The 18,059-nt window shown below is 34.9% G+C and overlaps 1 protein-coding gene across 1 annotated transcript in view; it reads right to left on the reverse strand.

Annotated features, from left to right (window-relative positions):
* Window positions 1-4,538: 4,538 nt before the first annotated feature.
* The window catches only part of LOC139686157 (spindle assembly abnormal protein 6 homolog), a 31,935-nt gene continuing 18,414 nt past the window's right edge, over window positions 4,539-18,059 (reverse strand). The window contains exons 8-13 of the mRNA XM_071583341.1: window positions 16,242-16,310; window positions 15,400-15,543; window positions 11,031-11,238; window positions 9,046-9,251; window positions 5,616-5,698; window positions 4,539-5,533 (exon numbers count right to left, since the gene is read on the reverse strand). Coding sequence (XP_071439442.1) covers window positions 5,275-5,533; window positions 5,616-5,698; window positions 9,046-9,251; window positions 11,031-11,238; window positions 15,400-15,543; window positions 16,242-16,310 — 969 coding nt within the window. The 3' untranslated portion in view covers window positions 4,539-5,274. The remainder of the gene's footprint in view (window positions 5,534-5,615; window positions 5,699-9,045; window positions 9,252-11,030; window positions 11,239-15,399; window positions 15,544-16,241; window positions 16,311-18,059) is intronic.

The following is an 18,059-nucleotide window of genomic DNA, read 5'->3' on the forward strand; positions in this document are numbered from 1 at the left end:
ACAAAGACGTACAAAACAGCATTAATATAATGAACAAATAGAAACGTTATCTAACTTCATACAAATCGCAAATACTGTACTGAGCTTTCTTATAAAAAATGGTTTCAGCTTGCTTATAAATAGTGATATTGATGATTCTTGTGGAGGAAGAACAGTTCAAGCAATTAACCACACATCATGCCTGTAACTTTTGGTGCCGATTGGGCACTAATTGCATTCTATAATGCCTAAGTTTGTTCTGGCATAAAGGTTTGGGAGAATTCATCTATTTCTTCAAAGTCATTTTTAAAGCAAAATCAAGACATGAACGCTTTGAGGGGAGAATCTATTTTTACTCCTGCTAAATCACCCTTTTCATCCCATAATATTTTAATTATTCCTTCATTGTACGCTCTTTCTTGAGGCACTTGTTGAATCCTTACATTTTTCTTGTAAATACTAGTATTTTTTATTGTCAGGGCTGAGAGGAAAATTACACAAGCGGCAATCTATCCAAGAGTTAATTGCCGTAAACGGCCACTTCATACAGAATCTGTTATATTTAATAAGATTCCTTTACATATCAAATAATTACTCAAATTTTGATACATCATAATAGAGGGACTTACATTTATTCCATTTGAGAGGTTATAGCTTCATTATGTGTGCCTTTAACACTTTTGCACTGTATATTTAATTGTTCTAAGCTAGTTGAAGAAATCTAAGTTTTGAATGTGTCGATTATTAATAACTCTTCATGTTAATCCATAATGCATGGAGAAAAATAATACCATTTTTTGTGCTGATACCAAAAAAAATCATTTCTTCCTGATGCTACCAGCCAGCTATGTGACAACCCTACTGTGATCCACTGCTAGATGCAATGAGATATGACTGGTAGTAGCAGATGTGCTTGATAGGCCTTTTCTCAAGAGGCAAGGTAACATTCCCATAAATAAAATAAATGCTGGTATAAATTCACTGTGTATGGGATGCTACAGGGATATCATCCCTGATGGAACAAGCCTGCAGCCATTAGTGGATTAACTACCAAATACATGTGGTGGCCTTCAGGGATGTCTCATCAGTACAACTAACTACATTTACATTCAAAGCCATGGTCTAGTCCTGTGACAAGCAAAAATATTATTCATTTAAAAATATTTCACCAAAAATATGCATATTACCAAAAATTTGTATACTGTAAATTTTTTTGAACACATTATAAATCAATTTTCTTGTCACTGTTTATCAAAATAAAACACAATTACCCCCAAATTTTATATTTTACTTTTGCTTAGCCAGTTGATAACATAAAATAATGTTACATTTAATAGAAATTAAATTTAAAATACTTAGCCTTTCCACATAAAACACTTTTACTATGACCTAGGTTTCGATATGGTATAACATCATCAGACCTGATGTTATAACATCATCGGACCTGATACCATAACAAAACCTAGGTCGTAATAAAAGTGTTTTATGTGGAAAGGCAAAGTATTTTAAATTTAATTTCAATATGAAGAATTTCCACCAAGTGACGCCAGAAACTGTTACATTTAATAGAGACAAGAGGGGCAACTTAGGTTTAAGTCTTTTCAAGGAGGGGTGTCATTTTCTGTGGGTTATAATCATCTACAGCATACAGGTCAGCATAATGGTCTCTGCAAAGCATTCCATTGCACTTAGTGGAACTTTGACCGAGCTTAAAATGGACTATAAAAACTAGAATCTTATTATTGCAGAATGGCTGTTGAGAGTTGATGAAGCAGGGAAGGTTCCCTTGTAAATTTTAGATATTTACAGTTCTATGGTGTAAACAAGTATCATCACTTCCGATACCTCCACTGGAGCTTTTCTCTATCCGCAAAAAGATTTTCTTGCTCGTCAACAGAGGTAGTAAACTGCTGGAGAAATAGTTTGCAATCATCTACCTCTATCGAGTAGCCGAGTACAACTCAGGAGCATTCAAATTTCATTCACAAGAAATCTGAACAATGCCCAACTTTACATGCTCATATAGGCCTGTGCTGGTTAAGGATTTGGGTCCGATATCCTACTCTACTGGATACTACGAGGATAATTTGAAAATTTATCCGAATGGAAGAGAAATAAACGACTTAACTCAGTGGAACTTTTTATCTCTCAATGTAGACTCCCGGTACACTAATGCACTTTGTCCAGCAATTTTCCAATGCCTTGATCCCATCTCGAAAAGTAGATTACTTCTAGGAAACAATCTAATTTTCAAGATTGGATGAACAAATTTTAATAATAGAGCTTGGGGAAGAGATGGAAATCAAGAGTGGCAACAATTCGTATCTTAGTTCACATATTTTGCCATGGCAATGACACCTGTGTGTGGGTGTGCATTGTCTTGATGAAAGAAGACTTTCTTCCTCGCCAAACCTGGCCTTTTTCAACGTATCTTTTGCTGTAGTTGGTTCAGAAGGTTAGGGTAGTATTGTGCAGTTGGAAGATAATATATCAGCAGAATCCCTTTCACATCCCAGAAAACTGAAGCCATCACTTTCCTGGCCGACTAGATTGCCTTTGGAGATGGTGATTCAACTAAGTTTCACTGCTTTTTGTCCCTGGGTTATAGAAGTGGACCCAAGTTTCATCTGGGGTCACAAACTGGGGCAGAAAATATTGCTGGTTGCTCTTTAAATGGGACAAATATTGTTCAGCAATTTCCACTTTGATGTGTTTGTGATCCTGCATCAAATGTCGGCATCTTGCAGCACCCATCTAGCGGATAATTTTTCATATCCAATTCCATTGTTAAAATGTGATATGCCTGTTCAGATGACATCCCTACAGCTTCAGCAATTTATCGCACTTTCAAACGGCAATCCTCCTTGACCATTTTATGCACTTTAGCAATAATTACTGGGGTAGTGGCCAACCACTAAGCGGGTCATCTACTAAGCTGTCCCGATCAAACTTCAACTCGTTTGTCACTCGGCAACAGTTGAATATGAACGAGCAGAGTTCCCTAAAGTGTTTTAAAAGTCAGCATGGATTTCCTTGCTTTCATACCTTTCTTTACAAAGCATTTAATCACTGCTTGAATCTCAATTTTTTCCATCTTCACAAATCACTAGACAGGAAAAACAAAACAGAGGTGTCTACACCACAGATCTCTTCCCCGAGCACTGACACATCACATCTTTACTCCTTAAGGATTACCTATTACTAAACTGGAAACTCGTTGCGCTAGTGCTGATACCAAGGACCCTTGAAACTACCCTCCTATATTGTGGGATTAAGTTGAACTCTACAATAGTAGAGTGTCTGGCCATTGAATGGAGGCCCCAGCTTTCATTCCAGATGATATCTGAATACCATCAGCTTCAATGCCGTGGAGGATTTTTAGATTGGAATTCTTCTAGAGAAACCACAGACAATATAATGTTCAGCAGGACTAGGGAAATAATGTCACAGGCCTCAGCTCTGTGGCTCATCCAACTTTTGAAGAGATTTAGCTCACCTAGGCAAGAGTGTCTCCCTGCTTCATCCACAGGTGTGAAGTTGAAAAATAATTCTCTCCTTCATTATCTACCAATACTATTACTGGTGGGAAAGGCAGGTACATTTTTTCTTAGAATCTTGGGGCAAATGGTTTTTCCCAAAATCTCCAATACATGCCCATGAGTCAGAACTATGAATTACCAAACCTAAGGGGTATGCCAGCCAATTTTTATGCTGTGATACACGTGATAAAAAAAGAAAATTAAATTGACGATGCCTGTACCAATTTAAATGACACAGATCCAACAAAGACATTTTCAGAGTCAATGTTTGAAATGCTATCCCAAATATACTGATGAATATCATCATTCACAACCCACATTTCAATAATATTTTACAATAAAAAAGTAATATACATAAAATACATAATTTGTGAGAGATGGGCATCCATCGATGCTGATCTCTCAAACATCAAATATGTATTGAACAGCCATGGAAGTAAATAAGGAATAATGCATCATCAAGTAAGAGAACCTTCATATTATTTTCAATGGGAAAATTGTATTTATTTATTTAAGAATTATGTTGCAATTGTCCTGGTGGCAACGGTCAAGTTTGATCAATGATCACTCTTACAACGAACATACATGGGTATGGGATTCTTGAGAAATAGCTCACTGAGTAGTTACCTACCTTTCAATATCATAAATAGCTTTCTACATGTCTATTGAACACACGGACAACTTGCAACAGCAATTTTTCAGGGTACTTATGGTATTCTCTATAGAATATGAGAAAATACCAATGGGATTTTGCTATTGTTTAAAAAATGCCTTAAGTTTAATCATCACATTGTGAGAGGGAGAGGTCTCAGTACGCAGTAGAAATTCACAGAAGTGATATTTTTTTATAAATAACCAAGTCAAATCACAAAGAAAAGGAGTCAAAATGTTTCAGTATTGTTTTTATTAAAAGAACATTACAACTATTTGTCATGCATACAGCAAAACATTTAAAGAGTATAACCATTAAAAACACTTATCGTACTGAAAACTTTAGATGTAAGCATTTATGCTTATAAAAAATAATGACTCGTAGGCATATCAATCACAGCCGAGTAATGAGATTTCACTGAGTATTTCTTGACACAAATAATAGCAATACTCCATGTATAGGAACTTAAATCTTTTTCGAAGTCCATATTAGGAAATAAAATAATCAAGCCCATCAATATTTTTCTTCATAAATAATACTGAGAATACTAAAACTATAATAAAGTTTCATCTTTTCTGGTAGAAATATAAACATACAAGTGGAATATTTTTTTCAGATAGTACTGCAGGCTGAATGAACATTAAATAAAAAACTCAAAAATCAACCTGAAGGTCAGTTTTATAGCTGATGGTTACCCAGTAGTACTAAACGCTGAAGTCATGTGAAATTCACTCATTAAGTTATTGTAATTTTATGTTTTAAGGTACTACTTTTTGAAAAGTCATGATCACTGAATATATAAACTTGGTATTTTACACAATAAAAAATTGAACAAAAAAATTTTTTTTGTGCGTGAAGAAATACCAAGTTTATTTATTCAGTGAAAGTTATTGTTAATCAACATATATTTTAAACTTCGATTGTGGGCATTTCAACTAAAGGGTGGGGCAACATAAATTTCTTTTTTGAAAACGCTTTGCGTTTGAAAAATGGAAGTTATGTTGCCGCACCCTGTATTTCGAATAATTTCAACTATGGGGAATTTTTTGAGCATCTAAACATATAATGTATAAAACTGACGATATAAAAACAAAACACTAAAATCTATTCCTTCCTCTTTGAAATAAAGTATGCTGAAAAGGGGGGATTTGGATTCCTCAAAATGCCTCCTCCAGCATTGTTAATTGCCTTTGGTTCATAGCTTGAGCGTTTTGGTTCCTCCCTGGGAACAGCAATTGCAGAAGTACCATTAGCCTCAGCTTCAACTGAGGTGGGAACTTCAGGATTGACACCATTTTTATCAATTGTTCTCTCTTCCTGCAAAATTTCACTTGCACAGACTTCTACTTGGAGTCCATTTGAACTGAAATTATAAGGTTAAGCAATTAGATACACTTTACCACCTTATTCTTAGGAATGTATAACAATGCATAAGAAAATCCTACCTTTTATGTTGAGCAGCCCGCATATGGGGTTTTGAGATCTGGCTAAAGGCTAGCTGGGGAGGCCCTGTTGTCTTAATAGGCATCTGTCAATATTTTGAAAGATAATGGGTGAGAATAAAGAAGTTACACCTCTATTTACAAGACACTGACAAAATGAAACAATGTGTATGAAGGATGCTAATTAAATGTAACAACAGGTAGGAATGTGATTTGTATTCTGAACTTCCTTTGAATATGAAATGACGACTACATAATTCCACAAATACATGAAACTTGAGAAAAAGAATTTGCTTTGAGATAGGAAAAATAGGGAACAGGGATAAGGTACCCTTGATGTTTGGTGTTACATAAAAAAGAACAATGGACATTAACTAAGTCAGTAATGAAAAAGACTTCTGGTTATAAGAAGTCACACTACAATTTTTCTAGCGTGTAGTGTCGCACTGATGGTTCAAAACTCCTCTCCTTTGTCAACCTTTATACAAAAAATGCTAAATGTTCAATTCCCAATGCAATTGATATTAACGCTAATTCCAATGGATGGTTGGAGGGGGTATGAAGCTACAGTTTGGACCAGGGTAGGAGGTTTGGACCAGGAATCCAGGCAATTTTCTGATGAAGTCTTCTTTGTTAGAGGGCGATCAATTTAAAACCCAAAAAACAGAGTTGGCAAAAAGCCTTGCAACTGAATGGAAGATCCATTTTGCCTTGATTCCTGGTGCATTAACATCTCAATAGCAGCTTCTCAGCATTTCAGTCAATAAACCATTCAAGGAATCCATGCACAAGGGGATAAGTAGAATGAAGCACCAATTCATGACATAAAACAGACAGGAAGAGTGAAATGGCCATTGACTTCTTCAATGTTTGTGATGGGGTGAAGAAGTCCGCGCAGAAAGATGTGAGACTATCATAAAAATGAAAGAAGACACTTTACTTTTCCACACAGAATTTTTTTGTTACAACCTAGGTCTTCTTACAGCGTAACATCTTCACCTGCAGATGATATGCTGTTACATCTTCATAACCATGAAACATCTTCAAGGGAAGATGTTACGCTGTAACAAAACCTAGGACATAAAAAAAATTCCATGTGGAAAAGCAGAAAAAAGAAAAGTGTCTTCTTTCATCATGAAGGATTTCCGCCATGTTACGCCTAAAACTGTGTCACTATCATAGTGTTTTTAAAAATGTGGAATTTGCAATGTGCTTTAAGAAAGTGAAAATTACTTTGTGTATGTGGACAAAAGGGATTATAACTGCACATATGATTTTAGCAACAGTGATGATGAATTTCTGGGATTCTACTATTAATAAACATTTATATAGTTCCTATGTTTTATTGTAACAATTCCATTTTCTTTGTACAAAGTATTAACATTAAAATACTTAAAATTCTGTCTAATCCAAGAATATTTCATAAATTCTACCCAGAAAAATCACTGAGCATCTTAACGCATTTACTTAGTATAAAATATGCAGGCATCAAGAAGTATTTACCCAAAATGCATTGAATAAATGTTATAACATAAAAGAAATGGATGCTTTACCATATGTGATCACCAATGGACTTAAGATTAATGAGTCACTAGAGCAAAAATAACCTACCCTTAATGCATACTACCCATGATACAAATTAACTTGCTGTAGGGGATCGATCCAGGTTTGCACATTTAACTGGCTAGTATGTACATTACAAATTTCTGATCTCTTCAAAAATGTGCTAATAAGACCACTGAAGATAGAATATTTTGAAAACTAATCCTCAAGGAAACTAGATATATTTGAAGCAAGTGATCACCACAAATACCAGATCTGCTTTAGCAAGTGACCACTTGGTAGAGTTTTTATATGTACCGGGTGTGCTCTATTCTCTCTCAAAAAACTGACCTTGGGTTTGAAGGCTGTATTGGTGAACTTGTATGCATTTGTGTGAATCTTGTGAAGTGAAAAATTACCTATTGATATATTTCTGGAAAAAGAGCCATTTGCTTATAGTGGAAAAGATAAGCAGATAATAATAGTAAATTTTATTTGTGAAAATGCATTTTAAAATACCAGGTGGATGGTGTATGCATATGATGTAAGGTACGTCAAAATGAAGTACAATCCATAGACTCAATTGAGATACAAAATATGGTACTAACAATTACATTAAATGTAGCATACACACACACAAATATTCATTAAATCACGGAACATTAATATAAACCAGACTAAGAGCGTTGATATAGACTAGAAGTTTATAGAGTGGATAATCTATGAATGAAGTATCTAAGTGGATGTAGCCTTTACTTAAGATGTTGCTATGTTTTGTAATCAAAAGACAAGATTTCAGATGGTTTCTCTCATGTTCAACCTACTGAGCTTAAAATATGAATTAATATCTATTTTAGGCATCACAAACATTTTTTCCAAGATATAAAATATTGCATTAATAAAAAACCATGATAAAATATTATTCCACAATAATGTAGACATGGAAAAATAAATGGATGCATGGTACATTTTGGCATCACTAACTACAAAACAATCACATTTTATGCAGTGTGTAATGCTTGAATTAACATCAAAGTCACCCATCATAAGAGCAGTGAGTATTTTCCTTTTCTCTCATTAGTATCTTATCTACAACCTATAGCAGATCTGGACCTACTCCCTGCTCCCTTCTACAGGAATGGAGACCTTGCCTGTACTCTCAAAGAATGCCTTTGAAAGAGTAATATTCTTCTTAGGACCACCATCCATAATAATGACAAAATATCCTGAGTGAAAAGGCATCAGAAGCCACTTCGGAGATGTGAACATAGGGTTCAATACCATATGCACTTGTATTTGTGTTTCCACCCCTTTTAATGGATGTGGAATCTCTCATGCCTCTTTACTTCATGATATTACTTGCATATTTTGTACTTACAGAATCGACAATAAACTATAAAAGGATAACTCTCATCATGTTTCAAGTATAAAATATACATGCCATAAGCCATGAATGGTGACCAACCTCTTTGATCTACACATGGTGCTCAGAAATTTTATATAATAACAAAAATATTTTATGTCACTAATTTCTGAAAAAGAATTTTAATACCAAAACATACATAAATGTACTTAATGGAAACCTTTGTTCTCATATTAATGAAGTTTGAATTTTTGAGACCTTAATTTTGTGTAAGTAATATAAATAAAATTTGTGGAGAATAGTAAAGACTAAGGGGAACACTACAGCCTATCGGCATTCAGTTAGTTTGAGGTGAAAAATTACCATGAATTTTAAGTATTAGATGTCTTCACAGTAGTGGGTTAATGGAAAATTGAGTTAAACCATACAACTAAAATAAATCTTTGCTACATCAAACATTTGCAAAACCATAGTAAAATGGACTATACAGCATATTAAAATAAATGATGCAAATGAAAAAATTCTTACCTGCACTCCTATTTTGCTCCCCATGACCTTCGGAATTGCTCCCAAGGTAGATGGGAAAGAAACCGCAACACCTCCGGGCCCATGGCTTGGAGTACTTGAGCTCCTCAATAACGGACGTTGGTGGGCATATCGTGGTATGCAAGGGTTAGGTGGTGCTTGCCACTCAGACTGTGACTCCTTCAGAAGCCTATTTAACCTTTCTATCACTTAAGAAAACAGTCTGTTAGCATCTTTGATTGGATCTAGTAAAATGCAAATACTTTAAATGAAAACATTTGACTTAAACTCACACTGTTGAAACTTCAATGAGTGGGTAGATTTGTGTATAATTTCTGAGCCTATTTACATTATTATGAAATAAAATAACCCAGGAATTAATTTTTTAACTACTTATGTTAATTTTTTAAAGAAAAACCTTTGCCATTGAGAGGCTAGGACAGCAAAACATTTATTTAAAGATGAATTTAATTTTTTTCACCATTTTAGCATCATTTACTGAACTCAAAGAGGCACAGCTAACATAATGACAGCTTAGACAAATAATTATTTATATTTTATACATTCTCTTTGTATCACAATAAAAAGAAGTAATATCAAAACACCATGAAAAACATACAACATTTTATGAAGACAAGTCTTAATAATAAGATTGTTTAAAAAAGAAATATCTAAGACTAGAATAATTATGTATGACTCTAATTTGATTTATCTCACTCTGACAATGTTATTCAACGCTTAGAAAGAAACAAACATTTATTGATCAATTTTTTGGCTAAGGCAAACAACATTTCCAACTCCGACAAAGCAAAAAAATCAAAAAAATATATAAACATAGCAGCGCTCAACTAGCATGCATGAAATTCCAAAATACCCCTTTTAGTATATTGACTATCATTGCATTTGTTGCATTAGTAAGTATTTTTCCCATGTGCTACAGTGTCTATTTTTCAAAAACAATTGAGAGGTCCCTTCATCACACTTAACTTCCTGTGAAATAACTACACAAACTTTTTAGGAAAGATTGCAACAGAGCTATGTACACGATATCTCTGTGTGGTATATAATCTCTGTAAAAATAGAAAAACTGGCATGCTAATAGTAACAGTCATGACACTTTTGTCACACCAACATATCCTTGTTAACCCAGATGAGGAGACCTCGAGAGCATGGTAGGTACTCTTGATTCTTTTGTATTCCATATCTGCATCAGTAGTGCTACCTTCTGAGTCTGTTTTTATTATTATTTATAATTTGCTTAGCAGCCCAATGAGCTTCTAATGTAAACCTCATACTTTCACAGACTTGGCGAGGAACCCCTACCCAATATTATGATTCTGAGTGAAATCTCCTGCATTATCCCGATTTGTATCTTGTCTGTCATTGAGAAAAATTCCAGCTAATTGGTCAATATCATAAAGTCTTATACACTGTCATTATTGTGTAACATATCAAAGATATTAAGTAATTAAAACCTGAGAATTACTTTGTGAGTTGAACCGTAAAATATAGAATATAAATCCCTGTGTAGTCACCCATCATAATTACGTTAGTCCATAAAAGTTGCATAAAAACTGCTGAAAGAAATTGAAATGTGTTACTTAGCTAAGTACAATAACACAATGAGAGTAAAAACCTATTTTTACCCAAAATAACAATTTGCTCATTGCCATGCCACTGCTGTGAATATTGTACCATACACTGATGTGCCAAAGGGTAAAGAAAGTGGGGGAAATATGAGACAGTTCATTTGACTTATAATATATGCTTTCCCTAGCCCCATGCCCTTTGTTAGACAGGTCTGACATTCACATGCATCATCAATTAAGAAGAAATGCATCTCTTCACTTATGCTTTGCACTCGTAATTACAAACAATGGCATAAATGCAAAAGAATTTTGTAAAAGCTGGGCTTCCAAAGAATTATACAAATAATCTGATGACTATGATTAGTGGGAGAAATATTAGGATATGCCACAATATATTACCACTTTCGTTGATTTTAATTCTTTTCTCCTTTGCCCTGGCATTCTCCTCTAATTCCTTAAGGGCCACTCGCAAGTCATTCTCAACTTCTTCCAACTTCTTAATCTTTTTTGTGTTGCTATCCATGAGCTCCATCATTTCGGATATGTGCTGGGTCTTCGACTTGAGGATTCTTTCCTGCTCAAATGCAATGGCTGCACTAAGCTTCATCTATAGAAAAAATTATAATTAAGAATTATTATATCCCTTTAGAATAGAAAACTCTATAATGATAAGATAAATTCTAACATTGAACTTCAAGGGTAAGAAAGTGGACCAAATTAAACTGGTAGGCATCACAACTGCTGGATTATTATGACCAAGTGACTCATTATGCATAAGAACAAATGTATACACATTCATTGGAAACTTTCAGTAAAATAAGATTGGAGGTGCTCAGGTTGTCCCTTCTCTTTAAAGAAACTTTGCCAACTAATATACTCACACACATTTGAAGTTCAAGAGGTTTACTAGGTTTCACCAAATTTAGCAGCAAGATTTACTCCTGAATTGGCATGCTTTGCCAATAGAAAACTCCCTTGATAAGTCTTTTACATTAATTACCAGCATGTTACTTTTGTTTAATTAGTACTATTAGTATTTGAGTAGTAAGAGATAATGAGGATTCACCGGATTACGGATGTTGCATAAAGGAAGATGAGTGATGAGGGGAGTGAGTGAGGTACAAAAGGTGTCAAAGGAAAGGTATGAGAGAGCACGAGGGTAATTTGAAAAGTTCTTGGAATGGAACAGAAACAAATGACTTACCTCCGTGAAACTTTTTTATTTTTCAATGCAGTCTCCCTGTACACTAATGCACTTGGCCCAGTGATGTTCCAATATCTTCATCCCATCTCGAAAATTAGATTACTTCTGCCTGCAAAATACCCATCTACTTCTGCTATTAGTTCTTTGTTTGAAGAGAATCTCCGTCCACCGATGAAAATTTTAAGTTTGGGGAAGAGATGGAAATTTGATGAAGCTAAATCAAGAAAATAAGGTGGGTGTGGCAACATTTTATATCTTAGTCCATGGCACCGGCACGTGTGGGTGTGGATTGTTTTGATGGAAGATGCCTTTCCTCCTTGCCAAACCTGGCCTTTTTTCATGTATCTTTTGCTGTAGTTGGTCCCGGAGGTTAGCGTAGTACTGACTAATGGGAAGATAATCGATTAGCAGAATCCCTTTTACATCCCAGAAAACTGAAGCCATCACTTTCCGGCCGACAATTACCTTTTTACTTGGGTGGTGGTGAATCAACATATTTCCACTGTTTTAACTTCTGCTTTGTCTCCGGAGTAGAGCAGTGGACCCAAGTTTCACCTGTATTAAAATGGGTCAAATATTGTTCGAAAATTTCCATTCTGATGCATTAGTGACCCAGCGCCAAGAATCACACAGATAATTTTCTCATATCTAACCCATCTAGTAGACAATTTTCTCATATCCAATTCTATAGTTAAAATATGATATGCCCATTTAGATGAAATCCCCACAGCTTCAGTAATTTCTTGCACCTTCAGTTGGTGATCCTCAATGACCATTTTGTGCCCTTTAGCAATAATTTTGGGGTAATGATACATTTTGGCCGACCATTAAACGGATCATCTACTAAGCTGTCCTGACCAAACCAACTGGTTCGTCCCTTGGCAACAGATGAATATGAACGAGCAGAGTTCCCTAGAGTGTTGTAAAAGTCAGCATGAATTTCTTTTGCTTTCATACCTTTCTTTACAAAGCATTTGATCACTGCTCGAATCTCAATTTTTTCCATTTTTACAAATCAGTAGATGGGAAAAACAAAACAGAGGCATCTACAGCACAGATCTCTTCTCCGAGCACTGACAAGTCACATCTATACTCATAAAGGATTACCAATTACTACACAGGAAACTCGTTGCGCTAGTGCCGATATCTGGTGGTGACTCCAAGAACCTTTGGAACTACCCTCGTAAAATAGGATTTCACTATGCTCTCTCAATGGCAATACCAACTACAACTAGCAAGGTATGATAGCAAAATGACAGCACAACTGGTTGAAAGTGGAAGAGGGGTACGGTATATATATGGGAGGAAGGGCAGGATAGGAAAGGGCTGAGAGCAGGATAACTGTGCGAGGATAATTGGAAAAACTGGGGGACAATATGGCCAAGGTCTGATATTTAAATATTGACAGATTTGCAGATGAAGGAATCCACAGCCATACAGGAAAAAAAGTGATTAGAAGGGGGTTCAAATGATCAAGAACTGTGGGAGAAGTGGAGTGATTGGTTTCAATTAGATGATAGGGGAGACAGGATATTTCCAGTGTAGTGACTTTATCCACCTACCCTATTTGGTAGACTTTAATGCAAAGAGCGTACCCAAAATCAAGCTCATTTTATTTTTTACACATACCATTACATTGATACTGCCATCCCAGGATTAGGCTACTTGCAGACTATACATGAATTTAATTAAAGCAGCAATTTCTACAGTAGAGTAGGTTTAAGGGGAGGTGACCTTCAGCTAAGGTCATTTGCACCATAGGGGATGGACAGGAAAGGAGGAAGGTTGGAGAGAAACCCAACATTGGCATTAGCCTACTCTTAACGAAAGGCACCCAGGGGTCCACAGCTTAATGTCCCATCCAACAGACGGCGTACTCACTCAACGTGTTCTCCACAAAGCACATTAAGTAGGGATTGGGATACCACTGAAAAATAGCTGTTGTCACCAGGATTCGAACCTGGGCCCTCTCGGTGGGAAGTCAGTACGTTAGTCACCGCACCATCCCAATTCCACCTTTTTTTAGATATCTTTCCAATAGGAAAAAGTTCATGCTCCTAAATGACCTTCAAGACAATTCTCTTGGATAACAAAAGGGAAATATTAGTTATGTAAACATAAAAGAGGGCTATATAAATTATGTATTGTTTCAAATGATCCCAGTATAAAAAATACAGGCAATAGTTCAGTGATATAAAAAACTGAAAATAAAAGCAAAACTATAAGGAATGTGGTTAAAAACGAATTAAAAACAATACCACAACACCTAACAACTTTTTGAAAATTCTTCAAAATGGAGTTACAACATCTTACCCAAATAAAATTGCTATCAATGAATATTTCACAATCATTTGTCAGATGGCAAATAACAGTAATAACCATACATAATTAAATTCATTTAATTCTAATAGCATCCCTTGGTCATTTTTGTTGAGCCCATCTTATGGTAAAGAAATCTTAAAATTATTATGAGCGGGAAGAATAATTTTTTATCTGCATTCGATAGCAAAATATATTGACAACCATTTCCAGAGCTCTAGAAGAGGCTATGTGCAATAGACTTACCTCTTCCTTTGAAAAAAATACTTTACTATTATACATCAATTTGTGCTTGGCTTAATTATTGATCTTAAAAAGCTTTCGATGAATTAAATAATTTTATACTCCTTAAGAAATAATCTTATATTTCAAATCCTCCAAGAAAAAATCAATACCAACAAATAAAATATCAGATAAACTTCTTATTAAAGAAGAACAGCATGCAAAATCACAAAAACTTTGGGTTGATTCCAATTTATAATTGGAAGAAATTAACAAAACTAACAACAAATTCAGCTCACTATGCTATGCATGTTTTAGCTAAATCTAATTCCCTGGATGTTCTTCAGCCTGCCTATTTGGAGTTGAAAGTTATCCACTCAGGGATAACTTTCAGAATCCTTGCATTGTATGAAAACAATATTTCAGATGCAGAAAAGAATTGAAAAATTAAAAAAATTGGGTCCATTCAGAAATCACACTAAACCAGTACATGCTGAACAACAATTTGCCATTACCATGAATTTGTATAATGGAAACTTTGACTTTCATAAACAAAAACTATTATTCTAGCATTAAAAATTCAGATTTCCATAATTAGAACACAAGATTAAATAACTTATCCATCTATTCAGCAACAGAACATGAAAAGTCTTAACATCATCACACACTATAGTTTTAGACTCTTTAACAAATTCTGCAATTAAATGTCTAGAGCACAAGAAATACAACTACTTTTGTAAAAGATATTCTACAAAATACTTATTTGATAATATTATTGAATAACTAAAATATAACATGTAATACATTTGTTTTTGTCTTCAAATGAGTGTTTTGTTTATTATTTATTTTTTTAATTGTATTTCATACGTACTTTCATAGTTCTACTTTCTATAGTGTACCTTTTTTGTGTTTCCTTCTTGACAACTTCATGCCAATGTATTGTGCCGATAGATTAATAAAACAACTACCATGCGAAACAAAACTAAATATTTTCAGACCCTGTGATTCTATCAGGTGAATTACCTTCTTCTTGACTTTCATCAGCTCTTTCTGATGCAAAATTAGCAACTCATTTGCTTTCACAAAGTCATCAGAAACTGTTCTCAGAGAAATCTTGAGGCGGTGACAAGAACTTTCCTTTTCCTTTAGAATTTCTTCCACCTTGTTCTGGAAATGTAAAAAAAGTGAAAGACAGTTAATACTTCTCAGACTATCAAATGTGACCCCAGTTTAGAGATGGGAGCCTGCCTACCACTCAACTGTTCAAAATAAAACAGTTAAGGGATTCCTTCTTCCCAATTCCTTTCTTAAAACACTTGCTGGGAAGCACAGGACTGTTAAAAGTTTAAGAAAAAGTATTCCCATTAATACTAAGTCAGGATTTTACTTCTCATTTGGACAGAAAAGTAACACCTAATGTATTACTGAAAATATATGACAATTGACTCTTGGAATAATTAAAAAAATACATAAAAGTTTCACAGTGATTAAAATAAATTAAATGGGGAGTGAACTAATCAAAAAGCAACTCCATTCCCATTCAATCGAAGTCCAGAGAGCAGATGGTAATTTTCATTATGAAATAAAAGTACAGGGCAAAATATCCCATTCGTTGAGTTCCTCAGCCCTTGAGTTAACCCTCCTAATGCTCAAGCCACTCCTCCATGTATTTTAATACTGGGTGAAATTCTATCATTAATTACTAGAATTTGAATTATTCCTGGTAGTGTCAACCATATACCATATCACAGGATACAAGGAAGTTATTAAAACAAGCAATTTGCAAAATAATCAAGAAAATGCAAGCAAAACTGGGCTAGGGGCTGAATATTATTCTTTTTTAGTGTTTAAATATAAAAACCTACCTTTTGCTCCAAAAGTGAATTATTAATCTCTTGCTGTGTTTCCAGCATTTCAGACTTATCTTTTAGCTCCTGGAAGAACAATATTAGGCAGATTTAGAATTTTTGACTAGAGCCAACAACAGATTCATTACTTCTAAACTATCATTGAACAAAAGAATTGAGGAGCAACTTAGCTTCCTAATTCACTCGTAAAATATGAATTACTTGACATGCTGTACACTCAGTGGAACCTCATAGAAGCATAATTGTTGAAGGACCTTTCTTGTAAAGCAAAACACTAGTTTAGTGAAACAAGTTTTCCCTCATTGAAAATAATGCAAAATATGTTAATGCATCACATGGCAAAAAATAAACATGCACAAAGTTTATTCAAAGAAAATTATACATTGTTTAGAATCACGGATCATTTTCACCTTTCCTTCTATTGTGGAATGAAACACACAGCAATGTAAACTATTTGAATAAACAAAAAAGAATCTAAATAATTGGTAGTAGTAATATTTAGGGGAGGCGACCGACAGCTAAGGCCATTTGTGCCATTAGGAATTGACAGGAAAGGATGATGGGTGGAGAGAAACCCGGCGTTGGCATTAGCCTACTCTTAAGGAAAGGGGCCAAGGGGTCCACAGCTTAACACCCCATCCGACGGATGGCATACTCACTCAAGTGCCCTCCACAAAGCACCATAAGTATGGATCAGGATACCACTGAAAAATATCCACCACCACCGGGATTCGAACCCAGGTCCTCTAGATGGGAAGCCAGTACCATAGCATCAAAATGATTAATTTATTATTTATGATATATTCCTAATTCTTTGTTAAAAGAAAGCTGTCAAGACATTTGTTTTTACTGATGCTTAAAAAATTTGAGAAAATGCGAGCACCGTCAATAAATAAATGTCTAGACCGCTTAGCCACTGCCTTATTAGGGCGATGCTTCATAAGTATGGTATGACGCAACAGTTTCCTGGGCCCTACACATCACACTTAGCCTGCTCTTCTGGACCTTGCACTCCATTGAAAATTCTTGGATTTTTCTGAATGGTAAACAAGCAAGGATTTAATTTTTGGATTCTGCTTGCATTGGCACAAAATAGCAGTATGAGATGCCCTTTCATTGGCTTGTGGCCAGGTAATGCATTCTCCTCTGTTGTTATGTGGGCATATATAGTTTCGCTATGGCATCTTCTTCTAGTAAAGACCTGTCTCATCACAATTAGAAAACTGTGTTGGCAGGTAATCTTTAAAATCTATAAGCTTCTTGAATTCACCAATGAAGTCCTCTGCTACCTTTGCGTAGGAGCTTGCTGATTCATCATACCTCCTAATGCCATGGATGCCAGTTCTTCTCTTTAACTTCTCCAACCATGTACGTTTTCCCTTAAATAATTCTTAAGCCATTGATGATCCTGGCATCATCTTGAGGTTGGCAAAAATTATTTTCACTTTCTCATCAATGATATTCACGTTAAGGTTGCATTGCAATTACTTTTTGTTTAAACACATGAGATTCATTAATTCCTCTTAGTATTGTTGAGAATGTGTGTAGATATTCTTGTGTCTGCCTTTGAAGCATTTATCTAAACTTGACCATGCTCATGAGAATAGTGCAAATATTGATCTAGACTGATATGCATGCTAGATAATACGCTCACACACTGTTTTTGCTTTGCAATTATTTTTACTCTTCATTTCGAATGTTATTTATTCTCTTACGACTGTCTTTTTGCTGCTTTTTCTTCAGGGACATTAAAAAAATAATGCACAAAATATTACTCAACTCAACTTTGAACACAAAGAAAATCACAAATAATTT

The sequence above is a fragment of the Hetaerina americana genome, unplaced genomic scaffold (assembly GCF_022747635.1).
Source record: "Hetaerina americana unplaced genomic scaffold, ioHetAmer1.1.p SCAF_13, whole genome shotgun sequence".
NCBI lineage: Eukaryota > Metazoa > Arthropoda > Insecta > Odonata > Calopterygidae > Hetaerina > Hetaerina americana.